General features: G+C 36.8%; 1 protein-coding gene across 1 annotated transcript in view; it reads left to right on the top strand.

Annotated features, from left to right (window-relative positions):
- Window positions 1-522: 522 nt before the first annotated feature.
- DAT (Sodium-dependent dopamine transporter) overlaps window positions 523-24,929 on the top strand; it is a 124,351-nt gene continuing 99,944 nt past the window's right edge. The window contains exons 1-3 of the mRNA XM_076508269.1: window positions 523-976; window positions 17,888-18,022; window positions 19,129-19,573. Coding sequence (XP_076364384.1) covers window positions 796-976; window positions 17,888-18,022; window positions 19,129-19,573 — 761 coding nt within the window. The 5' untranslated portion in view covers window positions 523-795. The remainder of the gene's footprint in view (window positions 977-17,887; window positions 18,023-19,128; window positions 19,574-24,929) is intronic.

Genomic DNA, 24,929 nt, shown 5'->3' with positions numbered 1-24,929 from the left:
CAGTTTTAATTTCCTAAAAACAGAACACATTGTTTGAAATAACACGTGGAACGACGATAAGACAATTATAAACTGTCCATATTTCACATTCGCTCTGATTCAAGCAATTGGGTTGGCTGCACGTTTTGTATTTATTCGTTACTATTTTTGTTTTGGGTTTCAAACATCTTGAAGTCTGTTTGTTGCCGTATGCATGCTCGATGCTCTAGATGAAATTTCCAAAGAGGGGAGTTTCACATTGAATATAGTGATATTTATCACGTAATAGTTTCACGTTGAATACAGTAACATCTATCATACGAACTGATAAACTAATTTTATTTGTTTAGATTAAACAACAACTGAAACAGTTTTCTCTTGATTATTGGTTTTGAATCTTAGCTACGTGGTTGTTTTAGAAACTTTCTCAGACATTAACTGAATATTTATTGTTGTAAAAGCTATGATTTTTTCTACTCTGGAACGCATTAACTTTTATTAGAAAATAATTCTTTTATTTATATGTGGGCGGTTCCAAAGAAACTACTTTTGCGCATGGGTACAGTCAGTCCACTAAGCAACACTTGTGGCAAATTCGGAGAAAGTCACGTGACTATCTCTCAGCAATAACGGATTCTTTCCTCTCGCTATTGTACCGTTAGGACTTCGGATCGTCCTGTCGATAGAACTGAAGTTTCTTAAAAAGTTACACTTTTAGCAGAAGAATAAAGTTGTTTAGTGAACGTTGAGTTAGAGACTAGCCTCCATTTAGTTCTGGGGTAACTACAACAAAATAATAAATCTACCTTTCACCGAATGATGGAGAACACCGGATCCTCTCGAACTCCGGAAGCCGGAACCTTACCGGTTACTGAGCCGGACGGTGAGCGAGAGACCTGGAACAAAAAGGTGGATTTTCTTCTTTCCGTGATCGGGTTCGCCGTCGACCTGGCAAACGTGTGGAGATTTCCCTATCTGTGTTATAAGAACGGGGGTGGTAAGTGTCGTAAGGACGAACAAATCAATGTTAATAAATGTTGTTGATAATTTATAGTTTCTAACTGTTAATATTGTTAACACTCACTGTAATTCCTTTATAACATTTTCCAAATCTTACATATGAAAACACACACTGTTCTATGAACGTATTTTTTTACAAACTGATGTCTCAACGTTTCTCATAGATTCTTCTCACGACGTCTGAAAAACTCATCCAACATACTAAAATCACTAAAACAAAACAATTGTTACATTAACGCCTTTAATACAGCGTATATGGTTTGTTTAAGATATGTTGATGTGTTGAATAATACGTAACAGGTTATTATTCAACACATTTGTGTTTTCAAATATATTGTTGCAACGTATTACTTCTAAAGTAAAAAACTGGTAGAAGTTATTAAGATCACGACATGAAAGTTGCAGTTGGTAGAAAAGACTTCTTAAATTTCTACTGGTGTCGTTTGTATAAAAAATGTATTTGTTTTATGTCACTTTTATTTAATACTACAAACCAAGCGGCAGAGAAAAGTACTCTGCCAAGAATATCCGATGATATACATCAGTTAACAATGAAACATCTCCCAAGAATCTCCAATTACATCCATCAGTTAACAAAAAGACATTTACCCATAGTCTCCGACTACATCCATCAGTTAACAAAAAGACATCCCCCAAGAATCTCCAATTACATCCATCAGTTAACAAAAAGACATCTACCCATAGTCTCCGACTACATCCATCAGTTAACAAAAAAAACATCTACCCATAATCTCCAACTACATCTGTCAGTTAACAAAGGAACACCTACAAAGAATTACCAAAAATATTTCCCAGCTAACAAAGAAATATCCGTTAAGAATTATCCGTGATATTTTTGTCGAATCTATCATATGTTAAAGATCTTCTCTTCGTATGTTATATGATCCGACCTAGTTGCAACTTTATGTTCACTCCTCTCAAACCGCAAACTGAATAATCATTATTTTTAACGTGGTAACGTAAAACCGACTTCTAATGATCACGTAACCTCATCACACAGCATAAAATAAGTCTAGTGCCAACGTCACTGCTTTCAAACACTATAGGATATGTGGAATTCGAATGTAGACAGTTTTAATACCCTGAAACCAATTTATTAAAAATTTATTTTCGAACGTGTATAACAGATTTCACCAAATTATATTTTCCTCCAAGTACGACGCACTAATTTAAGCTACGTCAAACGATGCAATTATTATACTGCATGCAATTGTTTTATTTGTATCTTATTTCATTTTTATTCGGATATATGAAGGTAAATATATCCTCTTTAAACTGTGTTTCATTTACGAAATTGAGGGTGGATGGTTTACGCGGGAGGGGAAGGAAAGAAACGATTATTTTACTCTGAAAGAACCAATGACAGATTAAATGTCTTATTTATAATGTAAAATAATTATAAACCACAGTACAAGTGATGGTTATTTAATAAGCAGAAGAAAAAAAACAGAAACAATTAATATTGATTATCAGGGAAGTTTTGTTTTCACAAATAAAATATATCTTTTAAACTTCCAAAAGTTACATTCTTATTACACTAATCTAAGTAACAAGTAGGAAAGCTCTCAAACATTAGGTTTGAGTTGTCTTACTCATTCCGTAAGAGGGAGCTGCTAATCCCGATATGATTTTCTTGAACATTAAATACCTTGTACTTTTGAATACTCACAAACATTCTAATCCATTATTGAGTGAAACGTTAAAAATTCAAAACCACTAACCAGTTAACATGGAAATGGAATGGCGAAAAAAATTATAAAACATTATGGACCTATGTCGGGCGTGGCCAAGTGGTTAACGTACAAGGACTGTGAATTATATGATTCATGGTTCGCTTTTCGTTGTACGCTACGGTACAACATTTAAATTTTGCTATTCAATTAAAGTATCCCAAAAGTTGGCGGTGGGTACTCTCGAGTAGTTAGTTGCCTTCCTTCTCTCGCCTATCAGATCAAAATTAGGATTGGCTATGTGCAAACAGCTCTTGTGTAGGTATGAAGGAAATTATAAAACAAACAAGTGAAATTTGTAACTTTTTTAAAATAAAACGTTTAATATTTTAGGTTCAACGTTGTTAAGTTATATACACTTTACCAAATATTATGTGGAATGTAACATACTTTTAATATACAACATTTCTGTACCTAACCAGAATATCTATTATGTGACGACAATAAATGTGCTTTTTATTTCATACTATCTAATATTCACTCAGTATTTTTTCACCCCTCGTTCCTGTTACTTATTGTAAGACTCTACTCTATAGAAACCGAGATATGTGTAGCCAGTCTGCACGTGAACATCATTGTTCTTATACAGTACAGATATTATTTTATCCTGTAGAGCAGGAGTCGGCAACCTACGACCCGCCAGCCGAAATCATCCGGCCCTCAGTCCCCAAACGAAATATCTCATCCTCCCGGCCCGGCATGGCCAAGCGTGTTAAGGCGTGCGACTCCTAATCTGAGGGTCGCGGGTTCGCATCCCGGTCGCGCCAAACATGCTCGCCCTTTCAGCCGTGGGGGCGTTATAATGTTACCGTCAATCCCACTATTCGTTGGTAAAAGAGTAGCCCAAGAGTTGGCAGTGGGTGGTGATGACTAGCTGCCTTCTCTCTAGTCTTACACTGCTAAATTAGGGACGGCTAGCACAGATAGCCCTCGAGTAGCTTTGTGCGAAATTCAAACAACAAACAAACCACCCGGCCCGCGGTGATCCTAAAAAAGAATTCAAGTTTGCTACACTAATCGCCGTGTCCTTTACGACATGAATATTAACTAAAGTAAACATTATTCGTAGTTCATAGTGTTTTACCATTATTACCTTTATTTATTAGTTATAGAGATTAATGTGACCCTCCATCCACTCACAGACATGCCCTCTGACTCCTGTGCGGAAAGAGGTTGCCGACACCTTCTGTGGAGTAAGATTATTGTCCATTCCCTCCCCAGTGTCTCAGCGGCAACCCTGTAAGCTAAATTCCAGTTTTCGATACCTACGGTTGACACAGCAGGGACAGCTCGCTGCGCTTAACAACCAAACCAAAACCCAGTTATTCATTTCTTAATTTTTGGATATCGTACAAAACTACTGTTTAATATACTATCGGTATTTTTGGATGAAATTATCTGTTTCCAAAAATAAAGAAAAGCTGGAGACAAGCAATGAAGACTTATGTAAAACAAATTTGGTAAAAATAAATACAATTCCGTATTCTTTGAGAGATTCTTTAGGCAGAGTATTCATGATGAAACTTTGTAGTATGGGCGGCAACTGCCTGTTGTGGAAACACAAGGGTAGAGGACGACGTTTCGAAAGTCTTCCGTCTTTCGTCGGAACTTCGAAACGTCGTCCTCTACACTCGTGTCTCCACAACAGGCACTTGCAGGTTCATTCTACAAAGTTTCAAATAAAATTCCGATAAAAAGTATCTAGGAACAACGGGCAGTAAACATTAGACGTATGAATTAGTTTAGTTTCAATTTCGTACAAAGCCACATGAAGGCAATCTGCATTAGCTGCCTCTAATATAGCAGGCAATCAATACCTCCCACTGCCAACTCTTGGGTTACTTTTTGTCAACGAATAGTGAAGTTAAACGTCAATTTATAATGCCTTCACGGCTCTAAGAGCGAGCACGTTCGGTGAGGGAAATTCGAACCTTCGACCTTCATGCGCCCTAACCACTAGGTAGTACTGGAAAAGAAGATCAAAATTTAGCTTAGAAAAAGGTCTCCAGTCTGAGGGCTTATAGTGCTAAAAATAGGGTTTCTATCTTTACCTGCGATGGGCAGGACACGAATAGCCCATTGTGTAACTTTGTGCTTAACGACAACACAATCTAAAAATGGAGAACTAAATATTGTATCTATGATTTTGTAACACCTGGAAAGTACATGTTGAAAAATTAAATGAATTTAAATAAACGTGAATTAACTTTAATAATTAGTGTTGTTTGTTTTTCTTAATTTCCTGCGAAGCTACACGAGGGCTATCCGCGCTAGTCGTCCCTAATTCAGCAGTGTAAGACTAGAGGGGGCCCGGCATCCCCGTCGCGACAAACATTCAGCCGTGGGGACGTTATAATGTGACGGTCAATCCCACTATTCGTTGGTAAAAGAGTAGCCCCAGAGTTGGCGGTGGGTGGTGATGACTAGCTGCTTTTCCTCTAGTCTTACACTGCTAAATTAGGGACGGCTAGCACAGATAGCTCTCGAGTAGCTTTGTGGGAAATTCATAAACAAACAAACAAACAAACAAACAAGACTAGAGGGATGATAACTAGTCATCACCACCCACCTCCAACTCTTGAGCTACTCTTTTATCAACGAATAGTGGGATTGACCGTCACATTATAACGCCCCTTAGGTCTGATAGGGCGAGCATGTTTGATGCGACGATAAATTGAACCCGCGACCCTCGGATAGCGAGTCGAGGATCCGCTAACCACTTGTGCCGGGCTTCTTTAATAATGAACTGCTAATTAGAACAATACAGAAAATAAATATTTTAAATATAGAAACTCGTATAAATTTACAACCCCGCCAACCGACTGGGTATAAAGTCGCTGTGTTTTGTGAGGCTTTAGTTTTATATAATTAGTTCACCAGAGGGTGCTTGTTTGAGACTGTACTTTCTAAAGCAGAAAGGAAAGAAGAGAGAGAGAGCTGACCAGAGATCCAGAAAGTTTTAATTTCCACAATTGTTTATTTTATTTTTTAAAGTTTAAAGGAGTAGACGGCGCTCGTAACAGAGATGTTCTTTTTAAAAATATAATTATTCATAAACACGTTTGTCTGAAGTTATGGGGAACTTTTTTAATTAATTAAGTTTGAAAATAATAAAATCTTCAGACGAATTAACACTACTTCATTCTTCAGTATTTACGCCACCAAAATTTTACTCGCCTGTTATTGTATATTAACCTGTCAACCACTAAGATTGAAGCTAAGCGTATGACGTCACTGAGCTTCTAAGTAAGTTTTCGTGATGTATTAGAAACTCTTCGAGGTTTTATGAATTTTTAATCATAACCTACAAAAAAAAGGCAAATGTGACCGATTACTTCAGACTTCGATTGACAGAAGCCTAAAGTATTATTTAGTGATTAAGTCACGCAAACTTTGCTTTTCCCACTGTGAACTTAGACAACAACTATAAATACGATTTCCTTTGTGCACTTCTTTTACTAACTGAGGTGGAAATGAAGAAAGTTAAGTGTACAACATATTCTTTGAAATAAACGGTCATGAATTTGAAACATGCTTAACCCTAAAAGTACCATTTCGATAGCAATGAAAAAAGTTTTCTCTGAAAGCCTGGAGATGATTAGAATCGTATTGCAGTGAAGTATACCCAGGGGGCAGTTGTTTCACAACTTGTTGTTTTAATGTGGGGTTTCTACATGTGTAGAAAACATACATACCCATTTAGTTCTTTTAATGTCGTTATCTCATCGAAGGTAATACAGGTGTAATGCTAACACCGTATTATTGTTGTAAGTTTACCGGAAGTAATTCTTATAATAATAGTTATAATTTATGGCTTCTTTGCAATTATAAAATTATTCTTATTTGAAATTCAATTACTTTTTTGTTTTTTAAAAGGGTCAGTGTTAGTTTCATGTTCTCTCTCAGCGTTATTATGTTTTATAGGGTAAGTAACTATAGTGATAAGAAAGTTATGAAGAGTTTCACAGTTTTCTAAGAACCAGCGTCTAAAGACGTATTACCTCAGAACTAATCCTCTCGGAAAGCTGTTTACTTGGTGTATTTTCAACTTAGATTGAAAAATAATAAAATTTATGACCGATATTTCTTTGACACTTCCAGTGGCAGTATCCGTTAGGATAGAATAAAATATACTACACTAAGTTTTAACACCTCGTAAACAGAAGTGGTTGCTATGGAGAATAGCTTATTAGCAAGATTAATGTCCTTCATTATTCTAGTTAGGCCTAGCGTGTTTCCATTTATTCTTGGCAGCTGAAATCAGCTTATACCCCGGATGAATTCGGTTACAGTTCTGTGACAGTGTTAGTGAATGAGATATCACTATGGGTATCGAAACCCGGTTTACAGCGTTATAAATCCACGGACTTACCGTTGTGCCACTGGGGAAGGGGGCAAGAATAACAGCGCTGTATAACTTGTAATTTTAAATTATCTAAGTCTCAGTAAGTAAGTGATAAGAGTGTTAAAGATGTGTGTACCTCATTTTGTAATTTTAACAAGTTAACAGTAATATCCTACATATGTATCTTAGCCTATTCTCAAGAATGACTTTTTATCAAAAGATAATATTTCTATACTAGTATGTATAATGAAATCCCCTAGCGGTACAGCAGTAAGTCTCTTCATTTACAATGCTAAAATTTGGGGTTCGATTTCCCGTGGTGGACACAGCAGATAGTGACTTTGTCTTTAAACGGCAACAACATACAATGCATAGTTTAGCCATTTGTCGGTTAGTAAATACACTAGAAACTGTTTCCTAAAATTTGACAAGCTGTATTTTTTGTTGTTTCAGCTTAATCTATAGCAACTGTAACTCTCGAAACCTGAAAGCTGTAACTCTCGAAACCCGCTTAATGCAGTTTAGTCCAGGATTTTGAATGAAGGGTTCATATTTCCGAAACTGGATTAATTCAGTGTAGCTCATAGTTTTTGATGAAGAATTGGTATTGTCAAAATCGGTTTACTTTAGCCTAACGCAGAAGTTTTCAAGAAAAGTTGGTTTACCTGAGCCTAGCGCAGAGGTTTTGAAGAAGAGTTGTTAAAATCGAACGAAACCGATACAGGAAATATATAACGTGATTTTACCTCACAGAAAACCTCCAGATAAGAAACAAACATCTGTAGTGTTTCAGTGTGGTTCCATTTAGCTAGAAGAGAAGTGATTGTTTCTTTTATATGACAGAACTGTCGTACAAAGCTACACTAAATCTATCTTCAGAATGTCGTCCCTAATATTAAACTGGTGAGGCTAGAGGGAAAGTAGCTGTAGTCAACAACGTCCATCGAAAGTTCTTAAATGACCTAAACGGTGGGATTTGACCATCACTGTTATGACACATCCAAGGCCACAAGTGTGAAGAGAGCTTTTGCGGCAACAGGGCAGGGTTCGCGGATCTCTCGGTTTCCCAGACCGAGCACAATTACTACTAGGTCACACCCAACTCACTAATTGGAAAGAAATAAGTTAATGCAGGAATAAGAACTAAATTAACCAAAGAAACATTAATGAAGTAGAATGAATGCAGATGTACACAGAGTTAGGGTCTAGGATGAACAGTATCGTGTTATTATGGAGTATTTCCCGCCCGCATGAAATTATTTTAAAAATTCATTGTGTTACTTTAATGAAACAATTAAACAATGAATAATTGTTCGGTTTTTGGGGAGGCCCGGTGGTAAGCCTGAAGAATGTTAGTTATAAAACTCAAAGCTCGATACCTGCAGTTACCAGATAGGTTATTTTCTAACTTTAGGCTTGATTGAGCACAAACCTTTTTTATGTCCTATAGTTATAACGTCAGTAATGATTTGTTTTAAAGCCTTTCGAGGTAGTTAACTATTGAGAAACATTAACGAGAAAACAAACATTTTTCATTCACAGCACGTGCAATGACAAGTTTATCGTTGTGGATAAGTTGTCGCTGTACCTAACGAGTGACCAGTAATAAACAGTGTATTCTGATAGCCACTGATTCTTCCTTTTATCTAACTGGGCCAAAGCTTACGAAACCAGATAACGATCAGGTTTCCTTTTGAGGACCTTTAACGAATTTTCTGGTATCCTGAGATATACACAGAAGTTTGGAAAGTTTTATTTTTAAACAGAACAAAACAGTAGCAACAGAACATGTTTATATACCGCGACTGTTCTCATTCCAGACGAACTAAAGCTATTACATAAAGTTTGTTTGTTTATTATTAAACAGAAAGCTACGCAAAGGGCTATCTAGGGAGCTCTATTCCTAAACTGCTACGTTTACAGCTTTTAAAATATAATCTCTATTACCTTAGGGGTAGGGTTGTAGTTGAGGGGGGTGAGTCGAACGATCACCCCACAATCTTGTGATTTTTTTTCTTTATTGTAATAAACATTTGCATTCTGTTTAAACCACTTAAATTCTTTGTTTAGAGAAATGGTATTTCCAACTCCACTGTGTAGTGATGCTCACGCCCTTGTGTTCGTTGTAAGTTTCTGAGAGTTTACACAATGGAATGTGTTGTTAAACATAAGACTCTAGTTTTGAATTTTAGAAACTTTAGTTTTGACAGTTAAGGAAGGCTATCACTGAACAGCACCTAATGCTAGCTTTCGGGAACTCTTCCCTGACCAGATAGTAGGATTTTATTGTCATCCTTCAAATAAACCCGAGACCCAAAAGTCAGGTAATAGACACTCTGAATAAAGCCCTAAATCAAACCTGGCGATACATACTAAAATACGTAGCATTCCATAACCTCCAGAATCAGACTTGGCAACGATACATAATATATAGTATGTGAGTGAAATATTGTTCAAGTTTTTTTGTTTTCTTTCGAAACTTGTAGCTAATTCAAGAAATTAAGTTTTCAGACCTACGTACAAGTGGATAGCAAAAAGTACATACAATCATCTTACCGAAACGTTAAATAGATCGACTTAGCTACACGATAACACCATCCAGCTGGTTGTCTAATGGAATTACTAAATGAACGAACATTTGTGAGTGTTTCAATGCGAACCTGAATTCAGAAAATATGGTATTGTTTTCACATTTAACATGTAACCTGTCCTTCACATTTTACGTTATGAACACCGAAAGTCTTACGGATGACGTATTATATCGATTCATCAGATAAAGTATGTTTCTCGAACATGAAAAACCTTAAGTTCCAGCTCATTAACTCCGGTATTTTTAAAGATGTTTGCAAGGAAGCACATCTTTCAAAGCAGTCGTGGAGTAGGGTCTGGAAGTGGGAGCCATAACCATTTCTCTTCCATCCTTTGTTCATTCTACATTATGACGGCGTGTACGGGTTTATATACTTGCGAACCGCGGTGTGTTTAAGCGCAGTCCGAAGTATACTTAGAAACTAAATATCCAATCAACTAAACCGATTTTCAACTCGAGCTAGGAAAATATGTGTAAATAAACATCACTGAAAACGTTGGCTCTAGAAACTGTATAATAACGACCATGTTTTGTATTATAATCTTGTTGCTGTCTTATAACGACTCTTTTAGACGACACAAACAATTGTCTTTTAACACTTTTCATGAAACGTTTTTCTAATATACCAACCCAAAGACGATGTATCAGGTCACCCCTTAAGTAATGTCCGATTTTAGGTTCAGAAAAAGAGAAAGGATTTCAAACGCTTTTAATACTATTTAATCAATAATGTATGTTCCATTATTATTGATTACTTCCTGCCAACGATTCACAAGCTTCTGAATGTCACGTCTATAAAATTTTTGGGGTTTGGAGGAAAAGAATGTAGAGAGGGTAGTTTTGATATCTTCATGTGTTCCAAGTTCTTTTCCATCAAGATAGTTCTACAAACTTCGGAATAGATGATAATCAGATGGGGCAAGATCTGGAGAATAAGGAGGACGTGGTAGTTTTTCCCAGGATAATACATGGCCCCATACAGCAAGGATAACATTTGCAAAGATTGAAGAGCTGAATTTCTGTTGTCAACAGTTAGAGCATTTAGATGTTCTACTGAAAGAAAAGATGTTTGATGTGATGGTTACATTGAGTAGCAACAACTCAAAGTGGTTCACACCAACAATATCCCACCAAACGCTTAACGAAAATTTCCTTGGGTGGAGGTCCATTTTGGGCTGTTCTTTAGTCAGTTTATCTGCACTGAGCCATCGTCTGCGGCGGTTAACATTTGTATGATATATCCATTTCTCATCTCCAATCACTAACCTGTCCAAAAAAGTAAGTTACGTTCACGAGAGTGCAGAGTAGTGGAAATATCCACTGTTACTACAAGTTTGGCTTCTGTCAAATCGTAGGAGACCCGTTTTTTCAAGTTTTGACACTTTTCCAAGCTGTTGCAGATGACGGTAAACTGTTGAATGGGTTGAATTAAACTTCTATACTAGTTCTTCAACTGTTACAGCACAATCTTCATCAAGTGCAGCCAGCAGCAACAAGTCATCATTAAACTCAACAGAACGACTTGAACGTGGTGCATCACTTAAGCTGTAGTCACCTGATCTGAACTTCTGAAACCACCTTCAACATTTTCTTTCATTGAGAGACTCCGCACCATAAACACCTTAAATGTTTCGTGTAGTTTCTGCTGCACTATTGCCTTTTTTTAAACTCATAAAACATTATATGTTTAATGTGCTTCTAAGACACATCCATCTTCATAAGGGTTTATTTGATTAATGATCTGAAAAAGTGGAGTTGGGTTAGTTTCTTTTATTTGTCTGAACATTTTTATATACGTCCTACTACATATTTTAGTCATTAAAGTCTTCTACAAAGACAGAAATGATGATGCACTTTCTGTATTACATTTTTGGTATTACTTACGGGATGACCTGATATAAAGGCAAACAGATAATAGTCACATATTAACAAACGGTTGTTTCTATGTTTCAGAGCAAAGTCACACTAGACTCTCTGTGTCCAACACGGTATTCCAACCATGGATTTTACCAATGTGCCACCAGGGGGACTTGAACGAAGGAAATAGATAGAAGTTATTTATAATCAAATATTCGTTTCAAACCTTTTTATTCGAATGAGAAAGAATATTTGGATGAAAGTTTTCACGGGTTTTTGGTTAAAATTCGTCAGAACAACAGTTAAAATAATTATCAAACAAAGAGAACATAACAGTCATGTAAATTAGGAGTTACAAACACGTGCTTCTTTATTTCTTAAGTATTCCGTTCCCTCCCTCACAGGTGGGGGCTTAGAACAATAAAATTCGAGGTTCAATCCTGGGAAGGTGTGAAAAGCAGTTAGCCGTTTGTAAAGTATTTCTCTTAATAAAAGGAAACAAACAAACTAAATATTTTATGAAGTGACAAGGAGTGAGAACCAGAAGTGAGTTTACGGATCGACAACCGAAAATCGGATGCTCAATAAAGTGGACAGAATGCTGAAAAACTATTGTGTAACCTCGTTAAAACAAACAAACACCAGTGTAGTTTGTTAGATATTAAACTACCTTTCTCGTAGTGTAGATATTATGTTATATATTAAACTATCATTCTGTTAGTGTAGATATTACGTTATATATTTAAACTATCTTTCTGTTAGTGTAGATATTATGTTATATGTTAAACTATCTTTCTGTAGCTATTAGACACTCTGAAAATGACACACATCACCCAAACAACATAGCTGATAACACAATAATGTGTGACGTCCGCTGATTGTTTGTAGCTAAGCACAAAACTATACAATGGGCTATCTGTACTGTGCCCACCAAAGGTATCGAAGCCCGATTGCTAGCATTATAATTCTTTAAACTTTCCACTGGTTGCTGTACTGAGAGTTGATCGTATGTTTGAACACTACACGGTATGTTCGGTTTGAATCAGTTCGAGAGAAACTGGAATGCTGGATAAAGTTATTGATAATTGACTTTCCAACGTTTTCTTCTTCAACTATGATTATTCCTGACTATCCATATACTTAAACGGATTTTATTATTTTTACGAATATCAGTATAAGTTTTAAGTCGGTATGTTCGTCAAGTAAAGTTACTACAAGACGAGAAGGAAGCAGGGTGGGTGTAAGTTTCTCAGTAACTAATATCCAGGCTATAACTCACCTAACATCAACCACTCGTAAGGCTCTCTTTAATCGATTCACTTACACTCACTCAGCGTGAGCGATTTCCCGCGTGAAGGAATTTATGACTGAGTTTCGCTTTGGTCTCTCGCTCTTGGTCTACGATTAAGTACTTTTAATCGCGTTTCTTATATATCCATAAAGCTATCTATGGTACACCACACCGAGATAAGGGGTTTTAACCTCAGAACCTGCGCGTTCCCACGTGGACTACTGACGAAAATACAAATATCCAATCACGACTCTAATCACTCCTCGGCGATATAACAAACAAAACTAGAATTTTAAAGCTCAAACATTAATCAAAATCATTAATCTGTCGGTAAGAGATGAGTACAGGTATAAACTAAATCAGTTATATAGTGGTGAGAAGCGAGTACAGGTATAAACTAAAACAGTTATATAGTGGTGAGAAGCGAGTACAGGTATAAACTAAAACAGTTATATAGTGGTGAGAAGCGAGTACAGGTATAAACTAAATCAGTTATATAGTGGTGAGAAGCGAGTACAGGTATAAACTAAAACAGTTATATAGTGGTGAGAAGCGAGTACAGGTATAAACTAAATCAGTTATATAGTGGTGAGAAGCGAGTACAGGTATAAACTAAATCAGTTATATAGTGGTGAGAAGCGAGTACAGGTATAAACTAAAACAGTTATATAGTGGTGAGAAGCGAGTACAGGTATAAACTAAATCAGTTATATAGTGGTGAGAAGCGAGTACAGGTATAAACTAAAACAGTTATATAGTGGTGAGAAGCGAGTATAGGTATAAACTAAATCAGTTATATAGTGGTGAGAAGCGAGTACAGGTGTAAAATAAGGACATTGGCTGTTTGTAGAATAATATCCTGTAATTCACTCATAATCTTTTGTTGTTGTTAAGACAAGGTATTATTTGTTGTTGTTGTTCAGACAAGGCAATATATTCCATTGTTGTTGTTGTAGTACTAAGAAGAAGAAATTCCATTGTTGTTGTTAAGACAAGGTGTTCCACTGTTGTAGTAGTTAAAACAAGAAATTCCATTATTGTTAAAACAAGATATTCAATTGTTGTTGTAGTTAAAATAAGATATTCCATTATTAAGACTAAAATGTTATTTTCAACTTCAACCACCATTATTGAACAAAGGATTAAATTTGTAATTTTTTTAAAAACGCCAGCCTGGGTAGACATAAGAAAGAACTGATTCACATGGTTCGTTTGTTTTAAAGCAGTAATCCAATTGGCTTTCTGTGCTGTGTCTGCCATCGGTATCAAAACCGATTTTTAATGTTGTAAACCTTTATACTTACCGATAGCTCGATCGCTAAGCCTAAAAACACAAGTATGTTTGTTGATATGTCCGAGTTGTTCTTGATAATAGTTTGAGGACGAACAACAGTGACATCTTCCAGCTGACCATAGTTATCAGTTTAACAGTATAAGTACTGTAATGACATCTTCCAGCTGACCACAGTTACCAGTTTAACAGTATAAGTGCTGTACAAGTCAGATCCTTAGTAGTAAAAAACTTAAGAAAAACGATGGTTGGTATCAGTTTGAGTATCTTTTAAAATCTTCACCTTTCCGAATTTCTACGTGTTTTGACAGAAAAAACAGTCTTTAAGACCCATGATGTTAAAAGTGAGTCTGTATTACTACAATTTTAGTAAGTCTCTCGAATTTGGTTTTCGCTTTCTCTGTCTGATGAAATATTTTACATATAATAAGAACACTGCTCAATTTTATAAAATATTTATCTAAGCGTCAAAGGAGTCAGTTTATGTGGTTAAAGGACAAGCTTAGAATTTAGCCATCAGAACCTGCTCTCATCTTTGTCCGGTCCTTTGAATCAAATAAGGAGATTGCTTTAAAATTTATCGCAAAAATACACGACGGTTTTCTGCGAATAACTTTCTCTGATTTTAAACAGATAGATTAGAGGGAAGTTAGCTAGTCAACACCATCTTCTGCCAACTCTTGGATTTAACCGTAATTTTTATAGTGCATCCACAGCCTTAAAGTGTGGAGCACGTTTTTAGAACAACGGGCCACGAACTATGAACTCTTGGATTTATAACAAGCCCACAGTTGAAATTGTATTGCGTGTTCTGTAGTAACGCATCTAGAAACTCGAACGCTACGATCTACACCGCGATACTCAACCCACTAGGCCTCGTCCGATCCAAATGATGTATTCACAACACGTTTGAAAGGACAAAGTTCCAACCAATAATATCCCAACAATCTTCATTACAACATTAATTATTGTACCTCATTTACAAGGTCGCGAATTTGAAACCCGTCAACAATCATGCTTACCCTTTGAGCCGTGGGAGAATAATAATGTGACGGTAAATCCCACTATTTGTTGGTAAAATAGCAGTCCAAGCATTGGACAGTGTTGACTAGCTGTCCTTCGCTCTAGTCTTTCACTGTTAAATTAGAGACGGTTAGTGCAGGTATCTCTAGACTTGTTTTAAACTAAATTTACTAAACAAACATGACTGGAATGGTTTTAGCGCAAGTTAACCCCTGTTTTTAATGGATTATTCCTCCCTTTTAAGGCGCGGCACGGCCAGTTGGTTAAGACGCTCGGCTCGTATGCCGAGGGTTGCGGGTTCGAATCCCCGTCACACCAAACATGCTCGCTCTTTCAGCCATGGGGGCGTTATAAAGTGACGGTCAATCGCATTATTTGTTGGTAAAAGAGTATTCAAAGAGTTGGCGGTGGGTGGTGATAACTAGCTGCCTTCCCTCTAGTCTTACACTGCTAAATTAGGAACGGCTAGTGCAGATAACCCTCGTGTATCTTTGCGCGAAATTCAAAACAAACAAAGGTGGAACTGTAAAACACTTATTTCATGGCCCGGCATGGCCTAGCGCGTAAGGCGTGCAACTGGTAATCCGAGGGTCGCGGGTTCGCGCCCGCGTCGCATGCTCGCCCTCCCAGCCGTGGGGTGTATAATGTGACGGTCAATCCCACTATTCGTTGGTAAAAGAGTAGCCCAAGAGTTGGCGGTGGGTGGTGATGACTAGCTGCCTTCCCTCTAGTCTTACACTGCTAAATTAGGGACGGCTAGCACAGATAGCCCTCGAGTAGCTTTGTGCGAAATTCCCAAAAAACAAAACAAACTTATTTCATTGGCATTTTTCAATTAAAATAAATTTCAGTGATTAAAAAACGTTTCGTTGAAGTGAACGATTACCTTGCCTTACAGTGTAGAATTGTTTTTAGTAAACTTGTTATAACAATTCTTTGATAATGAATATATATATTTGGTTAAACACAAAAAAATTACAATATACTAAATAACTGAAAATTTTTCATTTAAATATGGACAAAATAAACTACTTAGAATGAAATGAGTTTTGGATTTTCGATTTTTAAAAACCTTAGAACAAACCAACCCAAATAAATCATTACAGTATTAACTTTGATATTATAATGTTTTTTTTTTTTCGGAATTTCGCACAAAGCTACTCGAGGGCTATCTGTGCTAGCCGTCCCTAATTTAGCAGTGTAAGATTAGAGGGAAGGCAGCTAGTCATCACCACCCACCGCCAACTCTTGGGCTACTCTTTTACCAACGAATAGTGGGATTGACCATCACATTATACGCCCCCACGGCTGGGAGGGCGAGCAAGTTTAGCGCGACGCGGGCGCGAACCCGCGACCCTCGGATTACGAGTCGCACGCCTTACGCGCTTGGCCATATTGATATTATAAAGACAAATCAATCTAAATAAATCATTATAGGGTTAATTTTGATATTATACAGACACTACCAACCTTGTTGTAGTTTTCTTATAGCAAAGCCACATCGGGCTATCTGCTGAACCCACCGAAAGGAATCGAACCCCTGATTTTAGCGGTGTAAATCCGTGGACATACCGCTCTACTAGCGGGGGGATCAGGGGTCACCACCAACCTACCTAAATCATAACAGGATTAACTGTGATATTATACAGACAAACCAAGCTACCTAAATCATAACAGGATTAACTGTGATATTATACAGACAAACCAAGCTACCTAAATCATAACAGGATTAACTGTGATATTATACAGACAAACCAAGCTACCTAAATCATAACAGGATTAACTGTGATATTATACAAACAAACCAACCTACCTAACTCACAACAGGATTAACTGTGATATTATACAGACAAGCCAAGCTACCTAAATCATAACAGGATTAACTGTGATATTACACAGACAAACCAAGCTACCTAAATCATAACAGGATTAACTGTGATATTATACAGGCAAACCAAGCTACCTAAATCATAACAGGATTAACTGTGATATTATACAGACAAACCAACCTACCTAAATCATAACAGGATTAACTGTGATATTATACAGACAAACCAACCTACCTAAATCATAACAGGATTAACTGTGATATTATACAGACAAACCAACCTACCTAAATCATAACAGGATTAACTGTGATATTATACAGACAAACCAAGCTAAATAAATCATAACAGGATTAACTGTGATATTATACAGACAAACCAACCTACCTAAATCATAATAGGATTAACTGTGATATTATACAGACAAACCAAGCTAAATAAATCATAACAGGATTAACTGTGATATTATACAGACAAACCAAGCTAAATAAATCATAACAGGATTAACTGTGATATTATACAGACAAACCAAGCTAAATAAATCATAACAGGATTAACTGTGATATTATACAGACAAACCAAGCTAAATAAATCATAACAGGATTAACTGTGATATTATACAGACAAACCAAGCTAAATAAATCATAACAGGATTAACTGTGATATTATACAGACAAATCATGTTAAATCAGATAATGAGATTATCTTGTTCATTAACTGATTTAAATGTATATAAAAAAAAAACGAAACAAACATAAGAATGAAATAATTCCTTGTTTCGGTAGACGATCAGTTCTCATCAGCTTCTGGTTATTAACAAAATACTGTTTTTACCAAGTTTCTATTTACCGTCTCTAATACTTAGGTTCAAATTACTTTATTTGCAAACTTCTTATCTAGTCTCTATCTTGCAGGTGCTTTTCTTGTTCCGTATCTCATCATGCTAGCTGTAGGGGGGATCCCACTGTTTTACATGGAGTTAGCATTAGGCCAGTATCACCGCCAGGGTGCAATTACTTGTTGGGGCCGTCTTGTTCCTTTACTGAAAGGTAAGTTTCTCTCATGTAACAGTGGAGAGTTAGAGATAGATATGGCAACATTTCTGTCAGCATTCAGTAACATATCGGTAGAATTAACTAAAAAGACATTTACAATAATCCTCAGGAGTTACACAGTGATCAACAGGACAATAACCCAAAGGGGTTACATAGTGATCAACAGGACAATAACCCACAGGAATTACGTAGTGATCAACAGGACAATAATCCACAGGAGTTACATAGTGATCAACAGGACAATAACCCACAGGAGTTACATAGTGATCAACAGGACAATAACCCACAGGAGTTACACAGTGATCAGTAGGACAACAGCCCACAGGAGTTACATAGTGATTCCTAGAAGTTGTCTCTTTAGTTATCCGTCACTATAATTTTTCTATTACATTTCTAATGGATCGTATTGTTTCTGTAGTTAATCCATAAAATTTATTAGTTATGTGGTGTCCCAGTTGATCGTATTGTTTCTGTAGTTAATCCATAACATTTATTAGTTATGTGGTGCCCTAGTTGATCGTATTGTTTCTGTAGTTAATCCGTAACATTTATTAGTTATGTGGTGCCCTAGTTGATCGTATTGTTTCTGTAGTTAATCCGTAACATTTATTAGTTATGTGGTGCCCTAGTTGATCGTATTGTTTCTGTAGTTAATCCGTAACATTTATTAGTTATGTGGTGCCCTAGTTGATCGTATTGTTTCTGTAGTTAATCCATAACATTTATTAGTTATGTGGTGCCCTAGTTGATCGTATTGTTTCTGTAATTAATATTGTTCTGCAAACCACACTGTAACATTGATTTATATCAAACTGAGATGTAACTGATTGAGTAACAAATGTAATTCTTACACAGAGAAGCTCTTGAATACATTTAAATCTTTCATTTTAACAGAAAACAAACTGACATATATAAAAACATTCCAACAAACAAATATTTCTTGTCCGTATGTTTTCATTTTCAGATCAGATTAATTTTGTTGTAGTTTTAGAGATGAGTCCTGGACCTAAAAACGATGGTATAATAGTACCTGTATATAAATATAACGTATATAAAGTGTTATCATTATGTACGCTATCGTTTATTATTTCTCCCGCCAGGTGTTGGTTATGCCGTAGTACTTATAGCCTTTTACGTGGATTTTTACTACAACGTCATCATTGCATGGGCCCTCCATTTCTTTTTTGCGTCATTCACAAGTGTTTTGCCATGGACGCGATGTAATAATACCTGGAACACGCCCGAATGTGTAGGTTTGACCATCTCAAGAGAGCCTGTAGTTTCGGACAACGAAACGTCCTTTGATTGGTTTGACTTTTCTGAAGTAATCACCGAAGTCACCAATTGGACACAAGTTAACATTCACACACCTGTACAGAATATTACACTCCGTGCTCATCAACCAACGGTAGACATTGTTGCAAGCGGTTTGAATTTGGCGCAACAAATATTCGATAATGATACGACAGATTTCAACATTGCTGATAGTGTTGCCATCTGGCGGGAAAGACATCAAAGTGCCTCTTCTGCTGCGGAGTATTTCAAGTAAGTTAAAAGCAAAGTGTTGATAATTGGGTTGTCTATATATTTGTAATATTACTTTTTAAATATATATATGCCTTTTAATAACCTGAGAAGAATAGACCCGGCATAGCCAGGAGGTTGGGTGCTCGACTCGTAATCTGAAGATCGCGGATTCAAATCCCTGTCATACCTAACATGCTCGCCTTTTCAGCTTTCGGGGTATTATAAAGTTGTGGTCAATTACACTATTCGTTGGGAAAAGAGTAGCCCAAGAGTTGGCGGTGGGTGGTAGTAACTATTTGTCTTCCCTTTAGTCTTACCCCCCCTAGTGGCACAGCGGAATGTCTGCGGGCTCGTACCGCTAGAAGCCAGGTTTCGATATCCGTGGTGGGCAGAGTACAGATAGCCCATTGTGTAGCTTTGTGCATAATTACAACCAAACGAATCCTACACAGCAAATTATGGACGGCTAGCGTATGAAACCCTCGTGCAGCTTTTCGCGAAATTCAAAACGAACAAAAAAAATAAGAACAAAACTGAATATACTGGTAAGTGTAGTTAATCAAAACTAAATTAATAATATTTCAAACTTGTATACTTGAAACTAGATGTGAATGCAATAAAAACATATTGTTGGAACTGAACGTTATTTGAAGTATTATCTTCATAAACATAAAGACTACGTTCGTAATAAAAATATTTTATCCACCTGCTGAACACGGTGTTGGAAGAGGTCGTTCGATGCACTGGAGTGAATCATTAATTTTAAATGAAACTAAAAGTCAAAGTGAATCTAATATTAAATATATTGTGTTGTAAATTAAGTTATTCACTGTTAAGCAGTAAATAAGGGTTAGCGGATGTAATGCTCGGTTTTCGAAAGATTAATTTACTATACAAAATAATAAATCTAATACCACCCCTTAAAGTTTATAATGAGTTAAACCTTCTTATAATAGCTTCCAGCATGTCGGGAACGTTTTACTTATGATGACGGGAAGTGCTCGAACTTTACAAGGTAATTCAAAGTTGGCCGTGCGCCAAATGACGTTTTTATTGCGCATTTAAAAAAATTATTGATTTTAATTTCATTATAGTTTATTTATTAGATATACTTTATTAAATGTTATTATTTTAAAAAAATTATGGTGTTTTTTTTTTCAATAAGTGTTTCAGCTCTCGTGAAATATTATTAGTTTAATAAGATTGAAACTCTATTCAACATTGTTGAATGCGACATTAACAAACGAACAGTGAACATTCAAATTAAATAATAACAGTTTTGGTTTAGTAAACGAATATTTCTAAGTGACAGATCATTATAACACTGCTAGGTATACGGTAGGTCTACGGATTTACAACGCTAAAATCATGGGTTCGATTCCCTTCAGTGGACACAGCCAGCCCAATGTAATCGATTCCCTTCAATGGACCAATGTAACTTTGCTATGAACAAGACGGAACCCTTAATAGCCGTGGCTGTATTTAGATGCCAAATTGATCAAGAGATGGAGCTATGAGGTAAAAATTTGTACTCTAAAAACAACAGCTCAGAACCGTTCTATAAGCCGATATGCCGTGGCTAAAAACACAGACATACATACGCGATGTCAGGAAATTTTAGAATTTGACTAAAGCTTTTTGTTCGTTTATTTTGAATTAAACAAAAATCTACACAATTGAGTACCTGTGCTCTACCCACTACGGTTATCTAAAATCCAGTTTTTAGCGGTGTGAGTCCGCAGATATAACGCTGTGTCACTGGGAGGCTTGACTCAAACAAGTAGAAACGGTTTAATTTGTTTTTTTTTTAATTTCGCACAAAGCTACTCGAGGGCTATCTGTGCTAGCCGTCCCTAATTTAACAGTGTAAGACTAGAGGGAAGGCAGCTAGTCATCACCACACACCGCCAACTCTGGGGCTACTCTTTTACCAACGAATAGTGAGATTGACCGAAACATTATAACGCCCCTACGGGTGAAAGTGCAAGTATGTGTGGCGCGACGGGGATGCGAACCCGCGACCCTCAGATTATGAGTCGAACGCCTTAACACGCTTGGCCATTATATGAGTGAGAAAGTAGCGTACTTAAATAGAAACCGGAATTGAATAGCATTATGTTATCAATATCGTTAATTCCTGTACCAGAATGCGCTTCGCAGTTAAATGAATCAAGCTAAAATAGATTAATTATCTTAATAATTTTATACTAGCTTATTTGAATAAAAACAAAAATACTACTGTGTTATCATCGTCTTAGTATCTTGGTCTTTGAGGATAAAATTATATAAAAGTAATAAATTTAACTTAAGAAATATTAGATTGTTCGAAAAATAATGGCGGATTTAAAATTTTAGCTTTAATAAGAAATCCTGATGTCCTAGAACTCAGAAATTTTTTTAAAACCATTCTCTGCTGCTGCTCTGTTGATGAAATCTTTTGTCCTGTAAAACGTTGTCTAAATAACTGGAAAAAAAAGTGGTATTCGGTGGGTGACAGGTCTGGGGAGTAAGGAGGATGAGGCAATGTTTCATAGCTCAGTTCATTGAGTTTCTGCAGCTTCAACTGAACAACGTGTGGCCGAGCATTATTATGAAGCAAGATTGGTACTCTTTGATTGACTAATGCTGGCATTTTTGACGCAACTTTTTATGCATTACTGCAGAGACCATAATCTAATGTTGGTGCAATTTTGGCTTTGGGAAGTGTTTTGGAGCCTTGTCGTGGTTGAGCCACTGCACAGATCGCTTTCTGTTGTCGTAAAAGATCCACTTTTTGTCACAGGTGACAATTAATCAAGAAATGGGTCATTTCTGTTGTACAAAATCAGCATAGAGCACAGTTCAAAAGGGCAATTTTGTTTTATGATTTTTCTCTGAGTGCATGTGAAACCCACTGGTCAAGCTTTTTTCACTTTCCCACTTTGTTCGAGATGGTCCAAAATTGTGGAAATGCCAACATCCAATCCTTGTGCCATTTCTCGAACAGTTTGGCGCGGGTTTCTTTCCACTAATGTTCTCACTTGGCCGATTCCAACAGTAGAAGGACGTTCTCTGCCCTCCTTATCTTCGAGACTCACATTTCCATTACGAAACGTGGCTCGGCATGGCCAGGTGGGTTAAGGCGTTCGACTCGTAATCCAAGGGTCACGGGTTCGAATCCCGTTCGCACCAAACATACTCGCCCTTTCAGCCGTCGGGGCGTTATAATGTGACGGTCAATGCCACTATTCGTTAGTAAAAGAGTAGTCCAAGAGTTGGCGGTGGGTGGTGATGACTAGCTGTCTTCCATCTAGTCTTACACTGCTAAATTAGGGACGGCTAGCGCAGATAGCTCTCGTGTAGCTTTACGCGAAATAAAAAAAAAACATTACAAGAACTTTGGCTGTACTGTACCTTCGGAGGTGGTTTCTTCACCCCATACCTGGTTGATATTGCGAGCTTTTTGTGATGTATTATGAGCAAGTTTGAGTTCATGCAAAAAGAAATTGCAATTTTTTTCCCACCATTAATTGTAAGAGTCTTAAATAGAAATAAAGTTTTAGAAAAGAATAGAAGCAATAATGAATAGAAGAAAGTTTTAGTATTTTAATTGTATGTATGAAGTGGTAAAAAAGACAGGATTCTCATTCCTATAAATGACTAAAAAAAATTTAGTATAAAAATCTGCCATTATTTTCGAACAGCGCAATAAACACTTGAATTGTAAATTGTGGTAACAAATTCGTGTTCATTGTTCAAAAATACGTTCTCCACAAACCTGTTTAACAGTGTTTTCACCGGAACACGATTTTCACGTACAGAAAATATTTTTACGTTTTCCGGCAGTGGCGTTTCTTGAGTCATTATATACCATCTACACGCAGTAAATATTGTATTATTGTTTGTTTTGAATTTCGCACAAAGCTACACGAGCCCTATCTGTGCTAACAGTAAAATACTCCATGAGTAAATAGGTAATTATCACTAGTTATCGCTAACTATTGGGTTGCTCTTTTACGAACTTATAGTGGGATTGACTTTATAAAACCCTTATGACTAAAATGGCAAGCATGTTTAGTTGCATGACGATTCGAAACTTTGCCCCTCAGTTTACGAGTCACACTCCATAACCACCTGACTACCCAATTATCAAAAAGTGTTCTTAAAATGACTTTATCTAGACGTGATCTTGTTACTTAAAAAAAAAAACCTTTAGCTGTTGATATTTCTTTCACTATGATAAACACGCGATAACAAGAGCTTCTTTGCGTCTAGTAAAATGATTTATTCCGAATATATTAAACTAGGTAAACATGAGAGTACTCGCTTTCTATCAGTTTGTTCACGGTCTCATGTTTGCCAACTTCGAAAGTTTACCATTTACTTTGTATTATTATCACTTGATTATCACGTGAAAACTGTCCAATCGCATCTTACATACGTTTATTATCAAACAGAAAAGCCGTCCAATCAGAACGTCCCAAAGGAAGAAGTATTTATATATTGTTAATAAATCATGGCTGTTTTTAACTTCTGACGGTGAAAACAGTTTTACGACTTAAAATAGACTGGGTTTCCCTTAACTACAAAAAGTTGTAATATGACTTAGTTTTTATTAGACGAACCACACCAAATAATACCAGCAGCTAGTCATGACACACCAGGTAATACCAACAACTAGTCATGACAACCAGGTGATTCCAGCAGCTAGTCATGACGCACCAAGTAATACCAGCAGCTAGTCATGACACACAGGTGATACAAGCAGCTAGTCATGACACTCCAGGTGATACCAAATACTAGTCATGACAACCAGGTGATTCCAGCAGCTAGTCATGACATACCAGGTGATACCAGCATCTAATCATGACGCACCAAGTAATACCAGCAGCTAGTCATGACAACCAGGTGATTCCAGCAGCTAGTCATGACATACCAGGTGATACCAGCATCTAATCATGACGCACCAAGTAATACCAGCAGCTAGTCATGACACACAGGTGATATCAGCAGCTAGTCATGACATACTACTTGATACCAACAGCTAGCCATGACAAACTAGGTGATACCAGGAGCTAGTCATGAATGACACACCAGATAATACCAGCAACTAGTCATGACACACCAGGTGATACCAGCATCTAATCATGACGCACCAAGTAATACCAGCAGCTAGTCATGACACACAGGTGATACCAGCAGCTAGTCATGAATGACACACCAGATAATACCAGCAACTACTAGACATGACATACCAACTGACACCAGCAGCTAGTCATGGTATACCCCAGATGATAAAAGAAGCTAATCATGGAAAATGATATGATAAAAATCTTTGGCTTCCAACGTTTCCATGAGAAGACCCACCGAAAAGAAGTATACAAATAGAGATTGA

This window comes from Tachypleus tridentatus, chromosome 6 (genome assembly GCF_004210375.1).
Source record: "Tachypleus tridentatus isolate NWPU-2018 chromosome 6, ASM421037v1, whole genome shotgun sequence".
NCBI classification, from domain to species: Eukaryota; Metazoa; Arthropoda; class Merostomata; order Xiphosura; family Limulidae; genus Tachypleus; species Tachypleus tridentatus.
Note: the sequence above shows the minus strand (reverse complement) of the source record. Positions and strands in the feature narration are given on the sequence as shown.